Below are 13,112 nucleotides of genomic sequence, written 5' to 3' on the forward strand. Positions count from 1 at the left end.
CTCTCGAGCACATCACTTTTAAACAACTTTGCGAAAGTGCTATTACGTGCTCTTTAAATGAGAAGAATAATATGTTAATATATTATTGGAATTTCATGCAGCCTTTGAGAAAATTAAAAAACGGAATTTATGTTTTACACGGATCAGTAGGGCACTTTAACCATAAACCTCCCCATGTCCAAAATTTAAATCATTCAACAGAATTTACTACAGTCCATATCAAGTTTCCGGTAGAGGAGTCACTAAGGTTTTAGATTATTTATGTGAGTAATAGATTTTATAAAAATGATTGAAGCTGGAAACCAATTACAGAAGATTTCAAACGAAACCCAGAGTTAGGATATATTTATCTTTGCCCTCTTGCATAAAAAGTATCCCTTTTTTTCTTAATTGCATTAATTTTCAGAATTATCAGAATTATCAGGCGTTTTAATATATTTAGTACATCTAATTATGAATACTGTATCATGTTAGGCATTTTTATTTTTTTTTAAATAATATTTTTAATACATTATAACTCTTGCTTTTTGTTAGATAAATTTGTTTCAACATATTGAATGTGTTTTGGGTTTTGTTACTTCGGTAGTCGAAAATAGCATTTCTTTAATTGTTTTCTTGACCGCATGGCATGCTATCGCAAATCACGCATTTCCACCAGTCCGCGATGCACCTATTTGCATCTCCCGGAGTCCAAGTGGTTTGTCGGAATTATTCCGCCTCCGTGCACGACGTTTTGGAAAGCAAACAAGGCTGGAACTTATTTTGAGTTTTTAGCATTTTTGAGGCGCAGCAATGCAAGCCCCTGGCTCGGTTATGTTTCAGAAGACAGTTTAGGTTAATTGTTTAAAAATTGATCTCTTCAAAGTGCAATTTTTAAGCGAGGTTCATTTTCAGCAGTAAAAACAACTCACAATCATAGATTTAAGAAAAATATTCCCAAAATTTTTAATTTAATTTCTCTCGTCGTAATCTTTGCAACATGAGCTTGATTTATTATGAGCAACCACAACATGATTTGCAATTGGATGTATGTGGTTTGGTACATTTATTTTGTTGAATTATGTACATGCCAAAAGATAAATAATGATTATTATTATTATTATTTCATACAAAACGAAATACGATTTCAAAGATGGAGCCATTTGAAAAGCGGACAGATATATCTCGAAAAATCTTTGCTAAGGATTGGCTCATGCAATAGCAAGTAGTATTTTCTTTCGTATCGCAATTAAATCAGTTAAACATAGAAAATGGCATTAAAATATTTTTTAGTTGAATTCCTTTCCATTATCATGTATTTCGCAAATAAGCCATGCAAGCTCTTTATTTCTATTTTCTGAGTGAGCCTTTCTTCAGAAATTAACTCATAATAAAATTTAAACAATTGCCTCATTTAAAATCAAAATACTCATTAAATTTGACATACAGGGGAAATTCAAAGAACATTTTGCATTAACGCTACTCTCACTAGACAAGTACTATAAAGTAAATGAAACATGCTACATAAATAAGAAGAAATACTTTATTTGTTTCTTCTCTTTTCCTAATTGTGAGCAACATCAAAGACTTTCCACCGGCGCGATGGTAACTATTGATTTAAAGAGAAGAATGATTCGCGCATTGTTTATTCCCGACAAACGCTACGGCTGTGCAGTAATTTTCAAGACAAATAATCTCGTTTGAGCCAACAAGCCGAGTTTAATGAATTAAAAGTATGGCGCGAGAGAACTCAAAGAGAGCACGTACTCTCTTCAAATATGCATTATTCATCTCCCGTCACTTTTACGCGACAGCGAAAAGAGAGCTCTGCGTCCGCGAACTTGAGAAATGGATATTTTACAGCACCAATTTACTGTGTTACAAAAAAGAAGCCCATATTTTATTGCTTTGGCGAGAAGAGAAATAAAATAGAATATGGGAAAAGAAGGCGAGATTCCCTTGTCGTATCGGAGGTGTCAATTACAAATTCTCAGGTGACGTCTTCAAATAAGGCCGAGCCAATAACTTTGTGCATTCACCGTGTCTATGGGTGCACTTTAGCTACGTGGACAAACGCGCAGCAGCAATAAAGTTGTAACGAGCGGTCGTTTTGATCGTCTCTGGAATTTGCTGCGAGTATCAATTTTGATATAATGATACGACACACTACACTGCTGCTGGAGTGAAAACCGACACTTTATAGTTCTAAGGATGTAACATGCTTTTTCTTTCAAAGTTTGGTGATTTTGCAGGTCAAGTCCGATAATTTAAAAAAAAACTTAATTAGGTCGAGGAGAATTCTCTACTTTATATGATTTTTAAACAATTTTATGTGAGTTTGTCCAGTGAAAATCTCATGAGCAGCCTAAAGTTCGTATTTTATAAAGCCCTCAGCATTGCAAAAAATATTTCCAACATCATCGCGTTAAAAGTTGTTACCTAACACTAAGAAGATTTAGCGTCAAGCTTCAATGATGTATTGTTAATTGTTATAATAGATTATTATGGGTGTTCATTCCTACAATTTGTCAAAAATACTCTTGTTTTTTGCATTACAGAGGTCAAACCAAAGCTGTTTAACAGGGGGTGACAAAGGACAAAGCCTAGGTGATATCAGGCAGACCAGTAAAATCAAAATACAAAGACGCCACAAAGACCAAACTTTTAAATCTTGCTCAATAGGAAAAAATTATAATAATTAAAATATCTCAGCTGCAAGTTTTAACTCTATATTTAATTGTTTTAACTACAGTAGTAATAATTATGAGTTTTAAAATAATGTCTACGCACAAAAGTTCTTTTATCACTTTTTTAGTGATACTTGAAGATTTTCTGACTTTGAAATATGCATCCCCAATAGAATGATATTTTCGCACATGAAAATATGACGAAGGATTGTTTTCAGTGATGAATGGTTTGACTCGTGGGATACATTATTAATCTCTTGCCCTCTTCTTAGAATCATGTATAAGAAGAAAACGGTCAATATTTTACTCCAACTAGCAAAACGAGATCGAAAAAGGCTCACAATAAACGAGCAAAGAACTGCCAAAGTGGTTTTAAGGACCAAAACTATTCTAATATGAAAATTTCGTAAATTTTCTTATTCTAACACTTTTTTACTGTATTACTGTAAATTTCTATAATATGGAATGAAAATTTTAATCATTTCGTTATATGGACATCCTAAAACAATTCCAAACTTAATCAGCAATTGAACCTTACATATGAGAATAAACAATCAAGCTTTTTCGGATTCAGATTCAATTTGCAAGGACGATACCGAAAATAGCGTGCCGAAGTGAGCATCCGGGGCGAGCGTGCAATCACCGAGACCGAGAGCGAGTTTGCCGTGTGATCGGAATCAGGCCCAATATTTGCCCAGCGTAGCCTGAGTGGTAACAAAGTGCGTGAGCTGAGGAATGAATGCGCGACAGTCAGATTTTGTGTGTGCTCTACTTCTTCAATTGCACGATCGCGAGAGCGCCTCAGATTTTACTCACAAATCAATCCTGCCGGCACCCCTCTCACTCACTCACTCCCGGCGAGGAGAGAAAAAGAGCAGCGAGCCTCAAATTTGCGCCTCTCACGGATATAGTTTCGTCTATCTTGTGTCAGTCAAACGCGGAGCGGTTGCGTGACGCTCCTTTGATTATACGTGTGTGTATGAAAAGTGAAATGCCTAGCATCTCGAGGCTATTTTTGAAATGGAAAGGAATTTCTTCAAGCATCGTGTTTGCTCAGATATCATCACTTGTCTGCCAAATCAGTGCTAAAATTAGAGACTCTCACCTGTCTAAATCGCTCATGAAGCTCGATAAACACCTCAAAAAATGCGGGACATGTCTGCATTATAGGTACATTTAAGATTTTACAGATACTCACACGCGATATTGCATTAAAACAATAAGGGACGTTTCAAATCCTGTTCGTTATAAAAAGAGAACAAAACTCATTGAGATTTAAATAGTTATTTGCAGTTTACAATTTTCGTTGTTTTCTTTGCGATATTATTTAAGAATCCGACATCTTAAGATACTTTTTTCATATAGCGTTTCATTTAATTTTCGTCGCTATTGCAATCAAAAACAGGTGGTAAACAGCTGGAAATTAGCAAAAAAATATTGTGTTGCAACGATGTCGATTTCTAGGAAAAGTTTTTCAAAGCAATTTTTGATGACCTTATTAAGTTCAGAAATCAGTGTCTGCTCCCAAAAGACCTTCGGAAATGTTCAGACCAAGATTAATTCCACTGTGACTAATTTTTGTTGAAAATAATCCAAATTCGCAATTGAAACCACCTGGATTTTACTTTAAAATCCTCTGTTGATTTAAAGTAAAAGGTGTAAAATAATCCAAATAAAATATATACATGTACATTTCAATTCTGCATTTTGTTTCTCACAATGATCAAGGTACCAAAAATTTGAGCAAGAGAAGTGCCACACTAATCAAATCAGATATCCTTGAAATTAAATTCTGCTTGAATTACATTTAAAATTTAATTTAAAGAATAATTATTTCCTCACTGTTTCAATCAAAAAAATTAACTCACCGCCTCCGTTTTGGTAGCAGATGTAGGGGAAGCGCCACACGTTGCCAAGGTCGACTGCGAAGCCGATGACCGCGAGCAGGAACTCGACCTTCTTGTTCCACGTCTCCCTGACGTGGATGTCGGTGGTGTGCGTGACGCCGCCGGCCCCGCCGGTGGACGCGGTGGCCAGCAGGGTCATGCTGGGGGTTGGCGTGACCTTGTTGTTGTGGCTAGGGGTGGGGTCAGGGGTGGGCCCTGGGGTGGCGCTCAGCAGCCCCTTGCACGAGGCCACCTCGCCATCGGCTGCCCCCTCGCCCCCTCCGCCGCCCTTGTCCTCCTCCCCGGAGGCGAGGGGCGCGAGCTGCATGGCCGCCTCCAGCGGGCCTGAAACACATAATGAAAATTTAGGGTAGAGGTAGAATCCAGAATTGTAAAATTAGAAAACTTAAAAATTGTATAAAAACGACTTTTGCTGATTTTGGAAAATTATCTATGATATTCAAACACTATCCTTTTATTAACTTGTAAATGTTTTTCACGAATTGTGTGTCAAATACCATAATCTGCTGATTGCTCTGTTTTGCCTTTCCTCTTTTTATAAATTTTAGTCTCAAATTTATAATCCTCTTATTTACTGAAAAAGTCTTCCATTGGTAAATATTTAACTATTTTTCCTTTAAATATTTTTTCCTTTTTAAGATATTCAAGAAAATCGACTGATACATAATGCAACACATTTTTCCACATTCCTAGTTTAGCTGGCTATTCTTGAAATCTCGGATTGCGAGGCAAAAAGCGCTCACGTGTGGGGAGTGGAACGCGAATCCGATTTCCCGTCATATATCAATCCATGCGCACTTTCAATTTGGCACCGAACAAGGGCCACTGAGATGGTACAAAATGCGCCCCCTCAGTAGGAGTCATTAAGTAAAAACAACCCCTATCATGCCCCGTGCGAGCAACCGAGAGGAGAAAGCAACTCTGATGTTTTGAGATGCTACATAGAGACAAAGCAACGTTTTTGCTTGGCAAGCGTAACAATTTAGCGGGCTCCATTTAATCATGGTAACCGCACCGTATCAGTCAAGGGCGCCGCTTTAAAAAAAGAGCCTGGCTTATGCTCACCCGATTTACATACGTCACTATATAAAGAGAGTCAAGAGTGAAAGAGAAACCGCGAATTTGAACATTCAGCTCCGCTGCCATCCATTTTCGCCATAGAATGGGACTTTATAATACCACGAAATGGGTGAATCGCGGGCTTCCAGATTAGCTACCCGCCTGTAAATGAAACCACTCCCTGCAGCTCCGTGTCGAATTTCACTGGACACACACTCGATTTACTGCGTGTTGCCGTCTGCATAAATTTCTCTCATATAGTTTTAAGTATTCCGCTGTCGTGCCGAGCGGCTACAGGTGTTCCGATGCGATATCGAGGGAGCTCGAGACGCGTTATGCATGGTGTTTGCTCTCTCAGTTCGAGGGTTGAGAGCGCCTTTTATAAATTCTGAGGGGCAGCCCGTCTATGAGAGGGTGGAAAGCAGAAAGGGAGACGCACGTTTTTTCCCTTCCATCATGACCCACCAGAGATTTATTTGTTGCGTATAAATCTCTTCCAAACGTTTCTCAAGGCACAAAATTGATGCTCATGCTGATTATCGGCTGTCAGCAATGCAAAGAAAAATTTATTTGATTTGCACTTATATTTTTAATTTTATTAGAAACTAAAAACACATTTTGTACATCATTTTAAAGGGACGCAAAGAATGGCCAATATTCGCCATCAGAATGCTCATTTGTTGTTTCTTTAATTTATCTTTGAACATTTTGGTGATCCAGATCTCTTTTTGTTAACGTATCACTAAAAAGTAGAGGTTTCAGTCAGCCGCGTGGACAGCCTCCAGCCGTCGTGACTCTGGCTAAGCTGCGCCAGCCACCGGCGAAAATGGCCAGCCGCCACCGAGCTAAAAAAAAATCAGCTAAGGTTCAAATTCAATTGACCATGATGAATCTTCATTAAATATTATATATTTTTAAATTATTTTGCCCCTTAATTTTTCATAGTAGTGCACAAATTACCTAACACTTGGTCATCTGTTATCAGAAGCGATTATGGGAGGGTGCAGCATTATATAATTGATGAAAAATTTATTTAAATTTTTATAAACTTTAATAATTTTAATTAAAATGTTAAAAAATATAAAATTTGATTTTAATGTTTAAAATAAATATTAAAAACTAGTAATTTATATAATTAGTTTGTAAGTATTTCTATACAGTTTAAAAAAAATATATTTGTTAATACTTTATCAATGTTAAAATTTTGCAGATATTGTAAAACAATTTTTAAAATATTTGGATTTACTATAAATATTAGAGCATATAGCCACTATAATTAATGTTCCCAATATTTACAAGTCTATAAACTCATAAACTATCAAACTAATAGTGTCCCATGGCACCAATATGCAAATGTCACTTTCCTCCGCAAGCCAGCAGTGTTTTCTCGGAAAATGCGAGGTCCTTCCTCGTTTCAATACATAAGATTGTAAAGATATCGACAAATAGATCGCGTTTGCAGAGGACACGCGGAACAGGTAGCGCCAACTTAAAGCAGACGTATTCTGCCCGACTGCGTTTTATCGCTTGCCGTTCTCAGAATGCACGGCAGCAAAAAGGCCACTCTGCGTCCATAAGATAAATCAGAGTGAACGAGACAGCCGGTTGATCTCGCGCATTACCCGGAAGATGATAAATATTCATCTCCGCATTGTGCCGCGCGCTTTTAGTTCAGCACGAGAAACAATTATTCAAAATGCAAATCGACAATCGCGGTGGATTCTGCGAAAGGGCAAAAAGCACGAGTGCAGCTGCAGCCCTTTGTCACACAGAGACGAGGGATGCTTTGTCTGCAGCTTCACTCGAGTATCTCGCCAGCCACGAAAATCAATTAGAGCGGCAGAAATTTACCGCGCAACTTCTTCTCGCAGAATGTCAAAAATGTAATCATGCGGTGGTCGTCGAGAGAAAATTGTTTCAAAGTTTGCCGATCGAGAGTGAAATTAATCACAAATTGATGAAAGCCGTGCCGCCGCCACCATGTGTGCGCTGTGCTTTGAAATGAAAAGTATATCTCTGCTGCTTTCATAGAATGCGTGCAGACGCAGGTTGTGTTTAATATTTTACGGTTTTGCTACAGTAAGAAATGAGAGAGGGAGCCCAAAGATTACTCGAGTGAAAGTAAACATTGATGCTGAATTCGCTGCTGCAATATTGCCTGAATTTTTCAGATCGCACCGCATGCAATTTCGCTTATGTACAGAGAATGATTACTTTCCCTCCTCAATATTTGATATTTCTCTTTCGCACTGGAATTGCAGTGCAGGACTGATTGCTGAGTAAATTCTTGAGCCAAGATTGGAAAACGTGATGACATTCTTTTACTTTCCCGAGTCGCTTTTACTGGCGGGAAAAATCGGTCTGGTAATTGAATGCCTGCAGACGAGGCGACGGTCAGGATTAAATGTGTATAATCGAAAAGAGCGATATGCAAATTTGTCGCTAAGCTGGCACTCGCGGAATTCGACGCGTTGGATTGGCAAAAATAAAGCAGAGTGAGGAGCGAGTTATCGCTGATTCGCAGGGGGCCGCCGCGGCATGCGAAGGGCGAAACGCGATATTCAGGTGAGAATAGCCGTTCGAGCGTGGCGAACATCGCGAACGGGAAACCCAAGGCTCAGCGATTCAAACGTAAATGAATGAATTGTTGAGCTCGCCTTTCAATAATGAATCAGCCTATTAATATTAGTTATATATTATTTTTTAAGAGTTAATAATAGTAAATTACTTAATCAGTTGAGAAAATTTAATTATTTAAATAAGAAGATTTTCAATTTTTTTTACTACAGTATTTTTTATAAAATCATACAATAATTAAAAAAGCGGGAAATTTTAAAACTCAAACTATTGTAGGAAGTAAGAAAGCATACCGATGACTAGCATTTTCTGCTCTCGATCATTTCGCTAGGAAAGAATCCTTGGGTTGGAACAAAATCTCCTTCATAGCACCACCTGCTGCTGCTGCTTGCTTTGAAAATCGCAATATCTCAGAACGCACATATCCCCCAGCGAACCCTCATCTTTGCCGTGAATGTGAGGCCGTAAGCAAGTGCAAATCTCTCTTCCGGTCTCAGCGACTTTGTGAATGCGCAGGGTCGAAAGGCTTCCCGGCTAGTCTTTTGACAGCCCTTGCTTGTGGCTGCTCCGCTTCTTTCCGAAGGGCCCCGCGAGCACAATGGATAAATTAATAGTGCGACACACAATTGGCCCCGCTGCTCTCGTTTTGCAAGCTCATTCGATTAGCTAATTCGAACTGACGTTGCTGCCGCGCGTATTGAGTTGCGAGCTGCTTCGTTCCCCGAGCTATTTTGCACTTGCACATGGACCCATACGGCCCAATATATAACACGCAAATCAATACCCCCATAGATTTATCTAACCATCGCAGCAAATTTAAGTATCAGTTTCAAATCCAGGCAGTTTCCCTCTCTGATCGTAAATCAAACTTTCAATTTAAAATTAATTTGTGTTCATTGTTCACACACACAAAAGTGACTTGCAAAATTAATTAGCACAAGTTTTATTTGATGCATATCGATTTTAATTATCTGATAGAGGTGAACAATCTTATCTCATTTGCTTCAGGCAGATAAGACACGCCCAGAAATTGTTTAATGAGTAACGCTCGACGACAAACAGACATGCGAAGGTAATTCCTAATATTCGCTTGCCCTTTCTAAATGCGCTCATTTACAGCGCTTTGTTTCTACTCGCTTTGTGCCTTTTCTCGCCGCCGACAGAGGCCCAAAACGAGGAATGGTGGCCGACCGCCACACTTTATCAGGTCTACCCCCGATCTTTGAAAGACACAAATGGCGATGGTGTTGGCGACATCAAAGGTTTAAACTCTTGAAAAAAATTGATTTGAAACATTGAGTACATGGATCTAGGGATAACCGAGTCGATCCCACATCTGGTTGAGGCTGGAATCGACTGCGTGTGGCTGTCGCCGATTTATAAATCGCCCATGAAGGACTTTGGCTACGACATCTCTGACTTCATGTCCATAGATCCGATTTTCGGCACGTGGGAAGATTTTCTCGAGCTTGCCAGGGTGGTCAAGGAGGCTGGTATTTTGTTTTTAATTTCGTTAATACGCAGCTGTGAATTTTGGACGGTCGATGATTTTTCAGTGTGTTTCCCAATCGTCACAAGACCATAATACAAGCAAGAATTGTGCAAATCATACTTAGAGGCAGTCTAAAACTGCAAAAATTGTCTAAATGCGTCTAAAAGTTATGTATATGATGACTATACCATTGCGTGAAAAATTTTAGCTCGAGGGATTTGTTTTTAATTTCAGGTGGAAATAGATTTCTGCCCGAAAAGTTTTACAACTGAGTTTCATTAGGAAACCTACCCTATTTTTTATTGAAAGTTGTTCTAAACAACATCAAGGGCCAGAAACATGTTTAATCCAATATTGAATAAATTATGGAAAATATCGGTAAATTGCCTTATCTCTATACCTATATTGGAAAAATATTTAGTATAAATTGTCTTAAAAATTAACAGCCCTTGTTAAAAGACATGCTTTTATTAATTTACTCCATGTGGAAAAGGTTTGCGACTGGTAATGGATATTGTGCCAAATCACACGAGCGACGAGCATGAATGGTTTATCAAATCCATCAACAGAGAAGATCCTTACACTGATTATTACATATGGAAAGACTCCCTTGGAATTGATGAAAATGGCACACAAATTCCCCCGAACAACTGGGTACCGTTGTGTTTTCTGTTTGAATTAAATTGAATTATTTCTGAAACATTTGCAATGAAAGATAAGTGCGTTTGCCGGCTCTTCTTGGGAGTGGAACGAACAAAGGCAGCAGTTTTACTTGCACCAGTTTACCGTGGCTCAGCCTGACCTAGATTACCGCAATCCTTTGGTCATAGAGGAAATGAAGGTATTTAAATATACAAGTTTAAACTTCTCGTCTTTTAACGAGAGCTTCACTCAGAACGTCCTGCGTTTCTGGTTAGAAAACGGGATGGACGGATTTCGCGTGGACGCCCCCGGCCACATAGTGGAGCACATCGACTTTCTAGACGAACCGCCAACCAACGACCCCAACTGTCCGCCTATGCAGTTTTGCCAATTGCAGCACATTTACACGATGAACCAGCCTGAAACGCTGGACATCTTGTGGGAGTTTAGGCAGGTTGTTGAAGAGTATGAATTGACCAGTGGAGAAAAAAAGTAACTTTTTAGAAAATTTTGTCTTTAATAGTTAACAAAAGAGTATTTTCAGAGTAATTATGAGTGAGCCAACAAATAACATAGTTGACACCATGACATTTTACGGAACACCGGAGAGGCCACTGATGGACTTTCCATTTAACGTTAATTTTGTGTTTGACATCAACAACCAAACCAACGCGTCTACTCTGAAGGGTGCGATCGACAAATGGATCGACAACATGCCCGCACACGCCACTGCAAACTGGGTGGTGAGTGTTCAGGGCTGTGAATTTAAAGACTCTTTTAGCATAATTCACAAATGTACAGGAGATTTTCAATTTGTAGGGAACATCTAAAACAGTTTCCTCTAATTTTTTAAAGTTTGGATGTACTCATCTAGATTCAAAATCATCTGCAAAATTTCTCAAGGTTTCTCTCACCAACAAAAAATTCGCACTTTTAATTTAGTTAGCCAATTTAGGCAATTATAGATGATTTTAGGAGTGGTTCAAATAGCTGTAATTGCTTGATTTGACAATTGGAAGCTCAGAAAAATATTCGATTGTCTAAAACTTGCAAATCTCGTGCTGAGTCAGAAACTGATAGCAAAAAATAAAATTTAAAAGATGGGAAACCACGACCAACCCAGAAACAGGGCACGTCAGGGCGAGGAATTCGCGATGGCCTTGAGCATGGTGAACCTTCTGCTGCCCGGCATCTCGATCACATATTACGGTGAGGAAATTAACATGGACAACACCTTCGTCAGTTGGGAGCAAACCCAAGATCCGCAGGGTTGCAACGCAGGGCCGGAATACTACCAGCGATTCTCTAGAGACCCTGAGCGAACTCCTTTCCAGTGGAACGACCAGCCGTTCGCAGGTAATTGAATGAATCTTGAAACTGATACACTGACCTGATGGAATTTTAAGGATTCACAACCGGAAATACAACTTGGCTGCCGGTCAACGAGAATTACTTGACGCTGAATTTAGAGGCGCAACGGGCAGCGGAAAGAAGCCCGTTCAAAATATTCCAAAAATTGACGGCCGCGAGAAAGACGGACTCTGTCAAATCAGGTGCATTTGATCATCAGGTTCTGTCAGAGCATATTTTCGCTTTTGTGAGAGAAGAGCCGCCGTCCCTAAGCTACCTGGTTTTGGTGAACACGGGATACTCAGAGGCGCAGGCAAACGCTAGAGCCTCATTTGCACAGCTTCCAGACGCCGGCATCGTTTACACTAACACACCTTCGTCTAATTTTCAAATCGGGTAAATATAAAAAGGCGTCTCGTTGCACTCTTAAAAAAATATCTTGTTTCAGGGACGTTGTTGGGTTGGACGCGATCGTTTTACCAGCTCGCGGAGGCCTTGTGATTTCTTACTTGCCGCTCGTCTGATTACCAATAAATATTGATTCTTGTAATAAAAAGACGGCTCATCTAAATCATTATGTTGTTGTTACAGTGATATAAAGAGTAACGTAATAATGCTAAAATTATTCTTATGCTTTTAGAAATTAATTGCAGCTCTTCTTTTTACCATTCAAGTCGAGGCAATTTTGTATGCTAATTTTAATAATATTATAAAGTAATGTAGAGCAAAGTAATGAAATTGAGTGTGAAAGCTCAATAGTTTTGTTTCTTGTCTGTGTTATATAGAAACTTTATATGCTGAGTTTCACTTTACATTTCATAGTAAAGAGAGAATAGGGACACGATGAATAAAGAATTAAAGCATTGCAAAGCAGTTTCATCGTAGTTTCTGCAATCAAGAATGAACGATGCTTACGTGAGCTCCTATGGAAGATCATCTAGAGCTCATTAAAACCGTCCAATTTTATTTATTCAAACAAAAACTTCATTTTTAATATAAGAATTGTGAAATCAAATTGATAACCTCAAATTTCAATTCTTGATAGATGCCATTGAAGGCAGAAGCATGCGAACATTTCCCGCATCTGTATTATAGGTGTAGTTTTACTTGCAAAATTAAAAGGGTGCTTTAATCGCCTGCAAGTTGGTGCAACACATTAGAGCCGAGCCGACGGATCCATAAAAATTTAGTGCTGTCGCCCATCCATCAACCTCGCTGCCCTCGCGAGACCAAAAATGTACGCCCTTGTCCAATTCCACAGTCTGAGACTCCGCTTATTAAATCACTTCCACGCAATATTTACATAAAGTGTTGAAAGCCGGGTGCTCAAATCTTTTCAGCTCGATTAATTTCTAGCGAGCCTTTATGCTTCTTGAACTGGCGCGGCCTCTCCACTTGATGATTATCAAAGCAAGCAAG

The 13,112-nt window shown here is 38.9% G+C and overlaps 2 protein-coding genes across 2 annotated transcripts in view; one reads left to right on the forward strand and one right to left on the reverse strand.

Annotated features, from left to right (window-relative positions):
* Nucleotides 1-13,112, reverse strand: part of SerT (Serotonin transporter) — a 36,370-nt gene that overhangs the window by 17,969 nt on the left and 5,289 nt on the right. Inside the window, exon 2 of the mRNA XM_065488370.1 lies at nt 4,535-4,897. Coding sequence (XP_065344442.1) covers nt 4,535-4,880 — 346 coding nt within the window. The 5' untranslated portion in view covers nt 4,881-4,897. The remainder of the gene's footprint in view (nt 1-4,534; nt 4,898-13,112) is intronic.
* On the forward strand, nt 9,198-12,249 carry LOC135942323 (alpha-glucosidase-like). The gene is made up of 10 exons (XM_065488371.1): nt 9,198-9,281; nt 9,329-9,471; nt 9,523-9,702; nt 10,195-10,355; nt 10,417-10,542; nt 10,597-10,835; nt 10,888-11,086; nt 11,444-11,699; nt 11,750-12,089; nt 12,142-12,249. Exons 1-10 carry the CDS (start codon nt 9,247-9,249, stop codon nt 12,215-12,217), a joined length of 1,755 nt encoding a protein of 584 aa, XP_065344443.1. The 5' UTR covers nt 9,198-9,246; the 3' UTR covers nt 12,218-12,249.

The sequence above is a fragment of the Cloeon dipterum genome, chromosome 4, assembly GCF_949628265.1.
Source record: "Cloeon dipterum chromosome 4, ieCloDipt1.1, whole genome shotgun sequence".
Lineage (NCBI taxonomy): Eukaryota > Metazoa > Arthropoda > Insecta > Ephemeroptera > Baetidae > Cloeon > Cloeon dipterum.

What these genes read in the sequence shown, in the direction of transcription:
- LOC135942323 (XM_065488371.1), top strand. Translation starts at nt 9,247, where the DNA reads ATGAGTAACGCTCGACGACAAACAGACATGCGAAG. An exon ending in TGGTGTTGGCGACATCAAAG is followed by an intron (nt 9,472 to 9,522) that starts GTTTAAACTCTT and finishes ACATGGATCTAG; the next exon opens with GGATAACCGAGTCGATCCCA. An exon ending in GAACGACCAGCCGTTCGCAG is followed by an intron (nt 11,700 to 11,749) that starts GTAATTGAATGA and finishes TGGAATTTTAAG; the next exon opens with GATTCACAACCGGAAATACA.